We start from the raw sequence: 16,394 nt of genomic DNA, 5'->3' as shown, positions 1-16,394 counted from the left end.
TTAGTTCTTGGTCGGAAATATTACGTTTTCTTCGATTAGGCCTAAATTCACCAATATCTTCATCTGAGTCGCTAGACTTCTAAATAACATCAGAACGGTATTATAATTGCTCTAGTTTAACTCCAAATGGTATTCAGTTACTCATGAAATAAATTTAATAAATATGTATTTCCTTTATGCATAATTTGTTCACTTTCAAACTCAAAACACCTACGGACGATTGTAGACAATGTGATAACTTTACAAGTAATCACTGCTTCATTGTGAAACAAAACACTTGTAAAGTGTATAAAATTTAATTTGTGAATATTTGATTCGTTTTGAACAGTTCACCTTTATAAACGCAGATTGTGAAACAGACGTTTGCAATAAATTTACAATTTACAGGCTCCTAGTCGTCTTCTGCCACTGCTTCCTTTCCTCTCTCAGAAACGATACAACATACCTTCTCGTTATTCGGTTCATGCGTTTAGGGACAATTCGATTTTATTATGTTACGAATTATCTTACTACTTACAGTCTATTTCCTTGAACTCGTTTACCTGCTGTCTGGATTTACACTTCTTCTCGAAGAAAAGTGAAAATAATTTACATACACTCGTGCATTTCCGCAATACAAGATTTTTATTACTTATGCTTCGTAACTGAGAATATACCATATATGCACACAGATTCAATAGTCCGGCGCTAAAGACAAACTCCGTTATTAGTACAGATAGCGAAAAATAAAAAGCGGGAAAGTTGTTGGGAATGTGCAGTTTTCTTCTAATGTGCAGGGTGCGAATTAAGATTTCTGATGAGGGGGAATAGAATCCTAGACAGAGAATGCCATACATAAAATTATTATTATCCTCATTCGATACGGCTCAACGCTTGGTTGTACTGAATTGCTTCTCTTGCATCTTGATCATAATAATAATTATATCCACGAGCAGGCTTACGATAAGATGTGCAATTCCTAAGTTTTTGATTGTTGTCAGCTTGCTGATGATGATAATACTTCAATATTATTTTCTTTGCTTACTTTATACTTTATAAAGTACATATAGTCGTATTAAAACAATTATATTTTGTGAGGGGGGAATAGAAGTTATCCCTGGCAGAGATATAAATATGAATTTATGAGAGGGGGATAACTTTCCAACGGGGGGGGGGGAATCCCCCCATCCTCCCCGTTAATTCGCACCCTGCTAATGTGCCTGAATTTTAAACGCAGAATGCACCATTGAGGCTGTACACTAATAAGAGTCTCAATGAGAACGGTAAATGTCCCGGACTGATTCAGTGTTGCCAATTAATGGTTTTTCTACTAGATCTAATGGATTTTAAATAGGTATACTGTAGCGGAGAAAAATTATAAATGTCGTATTTTCTTGTCTGGTGGTTTTCCTTGAAATTGCATTGGTAACACTGCTAATAGTCATCAATCGTAACGATAATTTCGATAATTCCGTCTTTAAGGTCGAATCATGTGGGAATAGGGCATTTCTTGCACTGAGGTTCGTTTAGTATACATGTACAGCCTTAACGGTGCATTCTAAGTTGAAAATTCAAGACATTAAATTGAAAACAAAAATATAAATTTTCGGTCCTGATTATTTCTTATTCTCCCTCTTCCGAGGAACAGAAAAGTCTGGTGGTACAGCGACTTGAAGTGTTGGTTATTCAATGGAAACATATGAGGTTACTTAAAAGATTACAAGACCACTCGCCTGTCCTGTGAGTACACTGACTTACTACAACCAAAGAGTGGCAATAAGCCCTTCTTGCGAGTAATTTGTCAATTTACATTTCCCTCTCAATCTAGGGCTGTTTCCATAGCAACAGAACGGAGCATTGACTATAAATCTGTGGACGCAAGAAACCTGTCACATGAAGAAGGAGACCCTATAAAAGAGAGTTTCGCTTTACACATATAACTTCGGAAATGAAAACCCGAAGTGAAAAAGAAGCCATATATTAAGAGGCTTCTAAATAACTGAAGTGTTTTCAGAGTATCGTTGTATGTAAAAGTAAGGCGGATATCACCACTCTGACTACAGGGTATCTCAGAAATGAACAAGTTCCTACAGATAAATATTCGACAATGAAAAAAATTGTCTGAGCCACTTTTTCTGCAATTTTACGTACGTCTTTTCTTTTAATCGGCTATTTAACGATACTGTGTCAACTACTAAGTTATATCTTAGTGTCGATTTTATTTTATTTTATTGGGTTATTTTACGACGCTGTATCAACATCTAGGTTATTTAGCGTCTGAATGATATGAAGGTGATAATGCCGGTGAAATGAGTCCGGGGTCCAGCACCGAAAGTTACCCAGCATTTGCTCGTATTGGGTTGAGGGAAAACCCCGGAAAAAACCTCAACCAGGTAACTTGCCCCGACCGGGATTCGAACCCGGGCCACCTGGTTTCGCAGCCAGACGCGCTGACCGTTACTCCACAGGTGTGGACTTTAGTGTCGATGGAATTTGTGCTAAAGCGCTTTCAGAATAAGAAGGCATATAAGGCGGAGCTAGTTCAGGCCGGTCTATGTCGACTAGCCAGTGACAGTGAAGCGGTGTTGCCTAGTTAAATCGTCGCGAAGTCTCGCTGAAGCGTCGCGTATTAGTTTCTTTCTTGCGCGCACAATACTTATGGCTAGGAATGAATTTTAAGCTATCGCATTCGATAGAGCTACGAATTCTGTCTGAATCCAACAGTACAAGAATGGCAATTGTATGTCAACTGGTTCGCGTGTTATCGCTTTAAGACTAAACAGAGATATCCAACCTACAGCATAGAACATATTTTGCTCTGAATTCCGTCTCTGTAAACGAAGATAGAATCTGTTTATTTTCAAATTCAGATGTGGACTGTTTTCTCTTGTGTGATGCGTAACTTACCGTAACAATGTCTCTTGAAGGGATTGCAATTGGCACTGGTGTTTCATCTGTTATACGCAAAGGGATAGTCCAACACTCACAAGCGAGGAGTATTGTATTTTTGTACATAATTTTTTTCAGTGCGTGTCAGTTCTTCACAAACAAAGAATCTGACTGCAGAGACGTGTGGTTTAGAAGTGCATACGTTATCTCATATTCTCGGACAGGACAAAGAGACAATTAAAATAGGTGGTATACTTGAATTTACCTCTCCTGGAAAATAACGCAAAACAAACGTGTTAATTATTTGTACAATTTTCAGAACCGTGTATTACTTCATCGTACGATATTTTAAATACATTAGTAGTATGTGTTAGCAGTGCCATTGTAATAGAACGTGGAAAGAAGAAGAAAGCTGAGAATAATCATAGCTACGACTTTTACTTTTCATTTGAATATTATACATGGTATAAGACGAAATATTGCATAAACATGAGATATTTGGATGATATTATAAACATAAACACTCCTGCCTCTTTTTCCATGAATTATACGAAGAGCATTAACAACACTTCCTTAAGAGCATTAGAAAACTTTATAAAATGAAGCACATTAACTACATTTCACTTTTAAAATAAATACAAGCATGCTAGGAACGAGGAGATTTTATAATTCCAAAACTCAATTTTTATTTTAAAAACCTTTCGTTATATATTACACTTTATACGATGTTTTCTAATATACAATTTTATCTTCAATATATTAACGATATTATTGGATTACGGTTTTCATATTCGCTTCTATACAACTACCTTCACTCGTAGGTTTATATTGCCACAGGCCAGAGTGATAGAACATAGAATCCTGGACTTCTAGGTAGGTATAAGCTAGAGGATTAAATTAAATTAGATAGGCTTGATTTAATAAAGTAAAAGGAAGTAATCTTCAGTTTCAATATGAGTACTGAATTAGACCTACATATGAACAGATATGCTTATATCCTTACAGCCGGATTCTTAGCCAGAATATGGAACACTGGACCTCTAGATATGTAAAAATTATATGATAAAATAAAATTAGATAGACTTAGTTTATCAGAGAAAAATAAAATAATCTACAATTCCAGTATGAGTACTGAATTATGTATGAACACACATTATGATTACGTTGCATTATAGCCAGATTCGTAACCAGAATGTAGAACCCTGGACCCCTAGGTATAAGCTAGAGAATTAAATTAAATTATATAGGCTTCATTTAACGGAGGAAAAATAAAATACTTTCCAACTTCAATACTAAATTACGTATCTACAGATATGTTTTCGTTTTGTTATCGCTAGATTCTTAGGCTGCCCCTACAAACAAACTGTACCTTATCTTTCCTCTGGAGAAATAAACAATAATAAATTCAGCTTTGCTGTACAAGGAAGTCTGAGTAAGAATTAAAACATTCTTTCTCAGACATTAGCAAAGTAAATTTCTACATATCTGTCACTTTATTTCGCAAGTCATTGACTCCAAGAGCTACTGATCTATGAAGCGAAGAAGTAATAAAAATTGAGATGAGAATTACTTCAGTAAGAGTAATTATATTTAAACATTACACACAATGAAGAAACAGGTCTCGACCCGCTCGCGCAGCGAGAGAGCTGCAACTGATATGTTCTGTCCTTATCTGTTGTCTCTGTCTTCCACGTCTCGTGCACCGTGCACTGTGTGACAACGTCGAACTGTTGCTAGCACTCAATTGGCTTAGGCCATATGCCTTCTTATTCTGAAACCGCTATAGCGAGATAGTATTTGGCGAGATGATGTTCAGGATTCACCATATGATTACGAGATATTCACCTTAACTGGGGAAAAACCTCGGAAAAACCCAACCAATCATTCCAAGCGGGAATCGAATCCATCCCCGAGCGCAACTTCACGCATCAGCAGGCAAATACAGTACCTACAGCTTGAGCTACGCCGGTGGCTAGTAAGTCTTCGACGGTAAGAAAGATAAAGACTGTAAAGATTTTCGAGATGATTTGGATGAAAAACAGAATATAAAAATTAATTTGTAGAATTGTTTTTGTTCTTTTCTCATTTATATGACTGGTTGTACTTCCAATCTCGTAAGACTATTGTGAAGAATGTTTAAATAATAGGCTCTCGTATTTCTGTTGCAGTCTCTGGCCACCAAGAGTGAAAGTATCGAAAGCTCAAAACTATCCAACGGCAATGAGAGAATACAACAATAAAAACAAAATACTATAGTAAGAATTTATCTCTGTAAGGAATGTAAACATTGCATAACATGATAGCGGCAATCACAGTCCTGTACAACCATAGAGAAAACATGCACCTACCTAAAACAATATGAGTTTGGCTTTCATTTCTACCATATACTGCACTGACTGCATGTTAGTGAAACGATTGCTAAATCCTCTCAGTCTGAACTACGTACCGGTACGTCATTAGTACAGTCCTGCGTTTGGTTACTCTGAACACAAGACAGGTGTACATCGATCATAGCTTCCCTTGGTACGGAGAGCAAGTTGTGAGTCAACAGTTCACGATGCAATTCTTCCGGTACAATGTTTATATCTGTTTGTACTTGTGTGTATAAGTTTGTTCACAATAGGAATAGTAATCAAATATAAAATACCATTTGGATTTAATAACAATAACAAAATACTGTTTTAAAGGCAGCTTAACGCAATAGAAGATAATTTTTATTAGGGAGAGACAAAACTAAAAAATAAAATTTCAGAAACCGGCCCCTTTATTTTCAGGAGCCACCACATTTTGTTTACACATGCAATGAGAAAACCATTCGAGCCAAAATAAAGTTACATTTACTGAAATATATTATTAAACAATATTAAATATCTATTCAATGCAAACACAATATTGCACAAATAGGACATCTTGAGATGTGCAACAAATGTAACGATAATAATTAAAAAAAAAAAAAAAACAATTCGAATTTCTTTCTACAATCGCTTTTGTTAACATTACGTACGGTTGTCGAAGTGACATAAAAGAAATCAAAGTTTTAAAAAATTTGAACTCAATAAATAATTCAGGTGCCACATAATATTTTTAGTCACCATGGCTACCTCGCGCCCGGAATTTATCTACTTCTAATTTTTACAATAAGTAAAACGCATCTAACTACTGTAGTTTAGCTCTAATTAAAGTTTGAGATTAACAAATGGAAAAGTATCAATGCCAGCACATACATAAAATAAAAGAAAGGAGTTCGTGCTTTACGAGTCTGCACATTACAATCAATATTTTAATTGTTTCAAATGAAAAATATTTTCTTTCTGGGAATGTTATATTACGATACAAGGTTGGGAAGTGCTTTTTACAATATCGAGGAAACGTTTGAAAAACGAGCAGAGCAAGTTTTTCATTTCCGAGATTTTGTAATGTACTTCAAAAACGTGTATTGTACAATATTTTCTGCACGATCATATTTTTAAAATTGCAAATACAAAATATATTTTGAATTATAATTTATAGCAATATTATTCTAAAGCCTCCTTGGTCTCGACGTAGCGTGCTGGACTCCTGATCAAGGTGGCTCGGGTTGGATTCCCGGTCGTGAAGTCAGGGGGATTTAATTCGGGCTTGGGAGTAGCAGTGGTATAAACAAACACAAACAGGAAAGTCCTTTCAATTTTTGCTAGGGGACAGGCAGATTTTTTAGGGAAGATCTTACAGGGTATATCGTGAGTTGTACTTCCTCCCTGTTTCCTCTGAATAAACTATTTTCCATACCTTCAATTGGCATAAACTTGACTATGAAAAATTTAAGCCATGATATCAGATGCACTAAGCATATTTTTAAGTTCATTATTTTTCCTCAATTTATTGATTATCTTTTATTATTTTAAAGCGCTAACAGGATTGATATGGTTTAAATTTTTTTTGTTTAATGTTCAAGTTTACACCACTTAACAGCACATTTCCAGTTTCCACACGTAGGCCTAGTTTAAACTAGACCTATGTAATTTACATGCCCTTGCTGTTAACATGATGTAGGTGAGAACAAATGAACGCACACAAATTTACTGGTGAAATTTTAATTTCAATTAAGTTACTTACTGTATTTAGTAAATTGTCCTTGTAAATTTTGTTATATTATTGGCTATTATTGGCTAAGACCACGCCGTACACGAGCCTGGCTCTTACGGTAGTGGCTAGAAACAATTTTGTTTTATAATTTTAATTTGTACTAACTAGCTAGCTAGTTAAACAAATTAAATTAAACATAATTACACTTTTATTTGCTATGAACGTAATTAACGTGCTAAAACCTCCTCTAATGCTCAATATTAAAAACACACACACAAATAAAACACGCTACATATGTGGATTTTAGTCAGGCAACACTATGAACTTTGGCCAGAATCATACGTTCAATAAGAAAAATGTACGGAACAATATTCGAGTCAGAGTATGAATTCCAAAATCACTCTCCTGTCTGCACAGAACTGTTCCATATTTGAATGTGTTTAAAATATGTTCAGTTATTTCCCTACCTCTAATATAATTCTCCTTTGACTGAAAGGCTCAGCGAGTAACAGTTTTTGCTCGTGATATTTTCAGCTCATCTTTAATTGCACTGATTATAATAACCAACGTTAAATATGCGGTATTTTTTATAAATTCCTTTTCATAATGTATACCACTATCACAATAAGAGTATAAATATCTGCCTTTCATGTGAGCGTTTTGACTGGTACCATATCTGATGTCACAAACATACACGTGACAAGATTCACAGTGCGACATGAGGAAGGATCTTCTGCATTTAACCCTTTTAACCTCTGACTTCAGATGAGGTTACCCTACAAGAGACATGGCTGTTTCTTCCGGACACACAAATTCTATATCAATCCTTGTAAACAGAAGTCCATTATGGAGCAGAGCGAGGGGAAGTTCACATATAGAGTGAAGGACATACTGTAATGCAAGCATTATTGCAACGAAGTAGTGGTGCGTGTGGAGGGGAGGCGGAGGAGTGATTATGCGATTCCAGACTCTATCTACAGATTTTTAAAAGATGTTCAAGGTACTTGAATATTTTAGATAAAGTACGTCATCGACGTTGAAATTTTTTTACTACGTAACCGGGTCAATGTATCATAATGGGGTGTTGGATTGTACACAAGTCAATAAGACAGAGAAAATTCATTACAGAGTTTTCAATTAAACAAGAAATTGTCTTTGATATTCACTTTAACACTTATTATAAAACTAGCCGTACCCGTGCGCTCCGCTGCACCCGTTAGAAATAAATATAAAGTAATTACATAATTAAAATAGGACATTTGATCCAGGGAACATTCATGTTTGATAGAAGGATAAATCGTTTAATATGTTACTTAATTTAAATTGTATTTAAAATATTAAAATGCGATCATTTTGATCCAGAGACCACTCATTTGGTGCAATGACAATTCCTTTAACATGTTTCTTAATTGTTATTACCCATTATTTTTGGAAAAGCGAAAATTAACAGAAAAATTTTGGCTACAGATTTATTATTATGTTTATATTATATTATATTATATTATATTATGAAAAAAGTGTGTTGATAACGGATGTACTCGAATTAGAAAGTTTTTAATTTGTTGTGGGAGCTCTTGAATCTCAGGAGGAACAACTTTTACAACAGCGCAACATAATCTGCTTGCCTCATTACCCAATTTTTTTGCATTGCATTTATTGCATATGTATTTTATGTATTTTAACACGATTCAATTGAGCATAGTTAAAATTTGAATTATAAAATAATGGATTGCTAAGCTAACGTACTATTATTCCATACTAAATCAATACACTCTCGTTGTTCGTTAATTCTCTGAGATAAAAATGAATATGTTCATAAACATTATTATAAGAAATACAGGAAATGAATACACAGAATAACCTATCAAGTTTTCTGTGCATAAGAAGCTATTTTAATCTTACCTGTCTCAATTCACTCACAAGTTACTGTAATAACATTATAATATTATGTCCATCCAGAGAAACTACACTTTCCAATGATGAAATAATAATTAATTATACAAATCGGTTAATTTAGCTTCCGATATTGCTTCATACAAAGACAGAAACATTGTCTGTAGGCTATGTTTCATAGCTTTCGATTGTTGTGTCCAAGGCCCCTTATAAACAAAGTCATTTGTTTTTTATTTCAATACACCGCCTTAGATGGCAGTTATTTTAATTTTAAAACTCATTTATCTCATTAAATATCAGTCCTATCAAAATTTTTCAGAGAATAAAACTTATCAGAAATAATGTTTAAAGAAACTTTTGTTATGTAATATTTTTCATGAAAATTAATAATAAGGGAGATATTTCGATTTATTTAATTCAAGCCCCCTTATAACCTCCCTTTTAAATAAAATATTTTGAATGCCATATAGCCTAAATTCTAAGTTACAACAAACTTAATTTATATTCCAATTTTCATATACATCGGTTCAGCCATTATCGCGTGAAAAGGTAACAAACCTACAGACAGACAGACAAACATACAAACAAAAAATTTAAAAAAGCGATTTTCGGTTTCAGGCGGGTTAATTACATATGTTAGGACCAATTATTTTTGGAAAATCGAAAATTACCAGAAAAATTTCGGCTACAGATTTATTATTAGTATAGATATATAACTTTCTTAAAAACTTTCAACTTTAAAATTGTTAAAACTATTAAAACCGTTTATTCTAATTACCTTTTTGACAAACGGTATTATTTCGACATTGGTGCCGCGTCATCGTTAGTGCCAATACGGTTCCGTCTGTCAATAAGGTATATTATCTTTCTTTTTAAATAGTTTTAACACTTGAAAAGATTTAATTTTTTAAGCACGTTTTATAGGAAATATCACTTACAAAGGCCTAATATAATATACTACAGCGAATAGTATCAATTTTTATTATTTCATTTATGTGGTTTCTGCATGACGAAAAGTTTGCATAATTTTCCTTCCGATTATAGGATTTTAATTAAAGGTTTGGGTACTAATGGATTGGACGTGAGAGTCCTGTCGAGCAGCCAGTGCGATCACCTGACCTAGAGGCACTGGGCTTTTTCTGGAAGCATATTTTTAAATTGTTATATATGCTTACGTACGAGACGCTTATTACGACTGAATAGGCATTTTTCTCGAATTATCGTAACTCGCGAGGACGTTAATTTTTTTATACCCGCCAAGTCCTAGGCTCAGTCCGATGCAAATGAAGTGATGAACGAATGCTGAGTATTGGGTAAGAGAAGTGTTATTTCTTGGTACTTACTCTGTCAACAAATCAGTAAGATAAGCATAACTTTCAACACTGTATACATGCCTTAATCTAAGAGTCCGTCTAAAAGCCTCCATCTTCATTTTGTGCAAGTACTCCTGTTTTAAATTTGGAAGATAAGATTAAATCTGGTTTATATATTTACATAAATAATGAAATATATTAAATGTATATATATATATATATATATATATATATTATAGACTGTTCAACAGTCTCATAATGTGTCGCGTAACGTGTCATGCAAGTTATTTGAGGAAGTGACAAACAGGGAAATTCAGTCACACACAAAACAAATAGTAGGTATAGTGAAGACATTTTTTAAATGGGGAAAATATGATTTTAAAAAGGATGTTTTGGTGGGGTACTTGGTAGAGCAGTTAGTCAACATAATACATTCTTCAGACTTCGATTTGTCCATCAAGACAGACAAATCAATTCTTACATGAGTAGAAAATATGTATTTGCTAGTGGTTTGCAATATAGTAATCAAACGATCAGGGATATACAGTATTATGATGTGTCCTGAGTGTATGTACTAATATATATTTATTGTGTCTTGCAGGTTAATGTGGACAATGGCCAACTTAGTTAATGACTACTGACACAGAAGAAGAAGAAGAAGAAGAAGAAGAAGAAGAAGAAGAAGGAGGAGGAGGAGGTATGTGGATCCCATACAGCTCATGCATTTTGTCAAGACACTCGCGATGTGCCGTGAACAACGTTTCTGTGGAGGGGGTAGGAGTGGAAGGGAAGGTCGGGCGTGTGTCTATAGAGTTCAAGGCAAAGCGTAACCCATTCCGCTATAATTCGTAAGTAGACTTATCCGATCTTGTGCGCAGTTCTGTAGGAAGAGTGGGGGAATGTCTTGACAAAATGCATGAGCTTTATGTGATAATGCTATCAGGAGACAATGGAAGCTGTAGCTGCGTTCATTAATCGGAAATGGATAGCCCAAAAGTTTCAAAGAAGTGAGCGATGGGTGACTGACAACTGGAAGAAAGTTTATGACGAAAAAAAAAAAAAAAAAAAAAAAAATGAACGAAGGAAAAATTGTCCCAAGAAAGCGAAGACAGCGTGCTGATAATGAAACCTTTCCATGTTATTCCAAAGCTTATGATGACTGTGTTAAATAATGAAGGCCGATTATGGTTCTGTGATCATCTGCAAGAGTGGGACGAAGATAACTTCATGCGTCCCGCGCCAAGCGATGAGTTTTTTTATCTGGGCAGTCCGTCGACCAAACTATCAAAACTATCGTGTGCGGGTACTCTCAATCAAGGAATCAAGGACACTGAATAAGAGAAACATTACCAGGAAATGTCAAAGAAACCTGAAAGCAAAGGAATATTTGTTTCACTGCCAAGAGACTCACGTGGATCATTAAATAAAACGGGGAGTCGTTGGATGGAGAATATTTCAGAGAAACTCTTCTGAGAGCTAATGTTTTCCCATTCCTATGAGATACAAATAATACGCTAGATTCAAAGGAAGTGTGCTCCTTCATGACAATGCAAACACAATTTCGGCATTGCTGCAAGAAAGTGGCACTGACTTTTTGGAAATGCTGAATGGCAAAGGCCTTCTCTCGACCTCAATGTGGCAGAACATTTCGGAGCAATTCTGAAGGATGCAGTTGAAAGTCTGATGATTACAGAACGAGGTGGTCACCGTTATTTACGTCATACCTTGTTGGTCCATCTGAAAGACGTGCTGAGAAATTACAGAATTCGCCAAAGGATTTGTTCGAAAGTCTGTTAATGTCATATCACGACAAACTAAACGTAGTACTCCAGGAAAATGGTGGTCACACTACTTACTAATGTGTAGGCCTAAATATTTATCAATAAAGTTTTGAAGTTCCTACGTTTGTTCCTTTTTTCTGCAGAGCCCAAGCAACTATTTAGTTGTCACTCTGTACGCTCGTATTGAAATGTTTTAAGCAATACCCACACTATTAATAATAATTAATCATACTTACAACAAGAATGATAGTCGTCTATTAGAAACTCTCAGTATACGAATGTCAAATATTTTAAGCAAGAGGAAGTTAACAATCTTCGGAGATGTCAAAAATGTATTGAAGCAGGAGGACACTGAACATTTGTGACATAGGTACATGCATTTGTATTCATTTTTAGGTAGTTTATAAACATTTCCCTCGCTAAACAGGCTTTAGAAACTGAAGTTACTACTGCAGAAACAGTGGTAGATTTCGCGGTAACTGTGTGAGGCGTGTAACAGAAAATCTTGCTAAAGTTTGTGGTGTGAGGGAACCCTGTGTAGAACCCTGTACGTTGGGTTCGCTGAAAAGTATAAGTAATTTCTCCATAATAACTAGAATCCTGCGTTTCGCGTCCTAGAATCTCCAAGCAACCCACTGTTGGTATAGGCCAGTGACATTCAACTCCAGAAACAGTGTTCAGGTATGCTGTTCAGTGACCAGATAGTCAACATGCCGAAACAAAGCAAGAAGAATTCAGTGTAATTAATTTTGTTTATACTGTGATTTACTGTATTATTGTAATATCCACCATTTATTTATACAATAGGCCTACATAGTCTGTGTCCAGTTACAACGCTCGCGTGTAAAACAACTACAGTACTCATAATTTATTTCTACAATCTGGCATCAGGGACAGTAATACATGGAGACAAAAAAAAAACAAATATTTCTAAATAAATGAGAATTAAAACATCAAGCATGAAATATATTTTATATATCTGAAATATATTTTATATATATTTCAATATCAACTCATTTTCAATTGTGAATATTAAAATTTCAATCCTTTTGATAACTTGTCATATTACTTACTTCTAAACTCATTTTCACTTTAATAAAACAGATCTATACCTATTTCTTTTAAAAATTTAAAATTTAAATAGGAGAAAAATAATAGCATTGTTTTTTACTGTATGGATGAAAAATATTCGTATTATGAGACAAAGTATCTAGACTTTAGATGCATTTTACTTATTACGTGAATAATCTTCTGTTGCCCATAAGGTGACTTTAAATAAATAGGCCAATTAAGTTTGTTATTAAATTCATGTGACAATATATTGTGTACGTGAGTACCATTCTCATTGTTCAGTGCCTATACAAATAAATACAGTAGATGTAAACATACGAAACGCAGCTGGACGACAGCTCCATTACAGTCTTGACAGATCTGACTTGCAGAGCGAAGCTAGTATGATCCATGAACTTGTTTTCAAAGTACCGGTAACCAAACTCAGGAGTCTAATAGTCACTTTAACTTCAAAAACACACTTAAGAGAAATAAGACTATACGCTGAGAATGTAATGGGCCACTGGACCAAACTTGTTTGATGGTGAGGAGAAGAAGGAGGGAGAAGACTATGGTGATGGTGGTGGAGGAAGAGGAATTGAAGACTTCAAATGGTAAACCGTGAAAGTGTCACAAAAAAGAAAATAAGTTTTTTAGTACGACTGAATATATGTTCCAAGCTGAACAGAATGGTAAACAGTGAATGTGCCTAAGATTATAATTTCAGTTTATATAGACGATGACAGGCTGTGCTGCTTGTGAACGTACCACGCTGAGTAAAGTGAAGAACCATGAATGTGCCACCGCCATTACCGACAATACACGTGTTTTGTTCAGTTCTGAAACAACGTGAATGAACGCTTTCTGTCCTGTGTCAATAATAAGGATGAAAAAAGACATAAGTGAAGACAAGGAGGAGGATTTGATAGCAATAGTCCTTTTTTGCCTTAAGATAAGCACAACAATTTTATTTGGAAATATGTGGGCATCAAAAAGAATCTAAAAGCACAGCCAGCGATGAGGACTAATAAAGAGATTTCTTCCCGACATAGAGTTGAACTATAGAGCTGGTGTAAACATGTTATTCATAGAGTGTATTAAGTATAATGTGAAAAATGAAAGTGTTTAATATGCCAATAATATTGTGGGTTTTGTGAAGCTTAAAGTAAAGGACCTGCTTTAGTATCAAATATAGAGAGTTGAACTATAGACCTGATGTAAAAATGACATTCATAAAAATATGTATTAAATGTAATGTGAATAAAGGAAATGTTTAATATGCCAATAATACTGTGGGTTTTGTGAAGTTAAAAGTAAAGGTCCTGCTCCAGTATTAGTAAGGTAAGAAAACATGTAAGTGCATTTACTATGCTAATAACTTTTTTCTGTAATACTGAACAATTTTGTTTTTGGCACTTTCATGGTTTACCATTTGAAGTCCTCAATTGAATCTGACAAAAAAAAATATACTAAGAAATAAAAAAGCAACTTAAATATTAATGTTACAATCAAGTGACAACTCTTACCCTTTTTTGAGACTGTGATCTTCTTCTTGCTGTCGACCATGGTTGCGGGCAGGGTTGCCGACTTCTGCTGCATCACCTGGTGATGGTTCTCCTGCTCATCGTTCCTCACGCCGTTACTCTTCAGTGTGAAAGACTTCATGTTTGGACCCACAGTCCCGTTCGTGGTTCCATTTGCACCCCCGTTCTGTTCTTTCAATATGAACGTCGCTGAGGCAGTCTGGGCTGATTTTGTGTCGGGAACAGCCTCCACAGTGGTTGTTGATGTCACCGTCATTGTTATTGTTGATTTTGCTCCGAATACAGTTTTACACTAAACGTTAAATCACCATCACTCCGGTACTCGGATTAAGTTAATCACTGTTGGTAAATCCAAATCAGCTGCAAGGAATTAGTCCGGATTACAAGCGAGGTCAACACGACACAAGTTGCAATTGACTTAATCCCTAATGACCTAACAATGGCGTAAGTATTGAGGATAGCCACAATTTGCAAATAAACCCCACCCGTAAGCCAGTTATATAAACTGAGCTTATGGGTTCTATAAGCGGCAGGTTACCGTACTTTTCATTTTCCAAATGACTACAGGCTGGGGTGGTTGAATGCAAGATATAATTGTGAATTTATACGACAAAAGGTTGCGTGTACAAAATGCTCACATGATAAATTGACATTATTTAACTAATAATTCGCAAGCGTTCTAATTTGCTGCTGAAAAAAAAAAAAAAAAAAAACTTTGTTTTCTACTTCACGTAAGTGTGTAAATTTTACATTTGAGGTAAGAAATTTCTGATCGCCCGCTCTGGGAAAAATGAAAACACGACATTACATACCAAACAGAACACAGTTTCACTATAAGTAGACCTCGACATTACATACCAAACAGAACACAGTTTCACTATAAGTAGACCTATCTTAAATATTTTAATGAAAAGAAACTTCTTATAATAATAGCCCTGCCTTTCTGCTGTGAATAAAATATAACAATACCACTGAGATTTCAAGACAAACGAATTATCGGGTGCACGATACCCTTTCACTGACGAAACAGGTAGTTTCCGATTCAGTATAATTTAAATTAAATCACTGTACAATATCGAATATTTTGTATATCAAGGCAGTGTATATGTATCAATGTGGTGAAAGTTCCGCAAAATAGTCTTCTCGCCAGATCCAAATTTCAAATAACAAAAAGCAAATTATCAAATTTTGGATATTTAGGTACCTTCCATGCATACTGCTCTGTATTAAAATACGAACACAGTGTTCGATTCTGTTATCTTTTTTAGAGAAAATACCGGATTTATAGACCTATCGTACTTAACACTACAAGTCAATATATCGTGACTTAAGAACACGAAAGGTCTTCGTGCAAAAACAATGTACTACTACAGTATTAAGGCAATAACATTAATTACCAGAAATAAAAAAAGTGTTTATAAAGCCATGTTTTCAAAATAGTTCCCACTTGTAGGCTACATATAAAGCCATAGTACAGATCTATATAAACGTTTAGTTCAGAACAAGGATTGCCTTTGACTAAAAATGATATTGAAAGAAATGTTTTACAGAGTAAATCGGTCTACACAATTCACTAAGCACCAATTAATGTGAAATGAGCCTTTTAGAGTACAAACCAAGTGTCGTAAGAACTATGCTCTTAAATGATGTATTCAGAACAATTTCACGCATGACTCTCCAGGTTTCCTCTGATTGTGGTTCTGGCTGATATGTATGTACAGATCCAGAAACAAAATTTGGGCCAATGCTCAGTATGTTATAACTGGGACTTGGAAAATTCAGGTGGCCTAAATTTTGATTCTGGGTCTGTACATCTATTATCAGGCAGTATATTTCACTTGAAGATATGTGTCGGAGGACGAACAATTGTTTGTATGCAT

General features: G+C 34.9%; 1 protein-coding gene across 11 annotated transcripts in view; it reads right to left on the bottom strand.

Moving 5' to 3' along the window:
• Unc-115a (Uncoordinated 115a) overlaps nt 1-16,394 on the bottom strand; it is a 609,469-nt gene that overhangs the window by 392,855 nt on the left and 200,220 nt on the right. For 10 of the 11 annotated variants that reach the window (XR_011335573.1, XM_069843357.1, XM_069843355.1 and 7 more), the window contains exon 2: nt 14,497-14,874. The exons of the other annotated variant lie outside the window; for it this stretch is intronic. Coding sequence is in view for 9 of the 10 variants with exons in the window: in XM_069843357.1 (XP_069699458.1) it covers nt 14,497-14,770 (274 nt within the window). In the remaining variant the exon portion in view is untranslated. The remainder of the gene's footprint in view (nt 1-14,496; nt 14,875-16,394) is intronic. 11 annotated transcript variants of the gene reach the window in all.

Source organism: Periplaneta americana, chromosome 13 (assembly GCF_040183065.1).
Source record: "Periplaneta americana isolate PAMFEO1 chromosome 13, P.americana_PAMFEO1_priV1, whole genome shotgun sequence".
Lineage (NCBI taxonomy): Eukaryota > Metazoa > Arthropoda > Insecta > Blattodea > Blattidae > Periplaneta > Periplaneta americana.
Note: the sequence above shows the minus strand (reverse complement) of the source record. Positions and strands in the feature narration are given on the sequence as shown.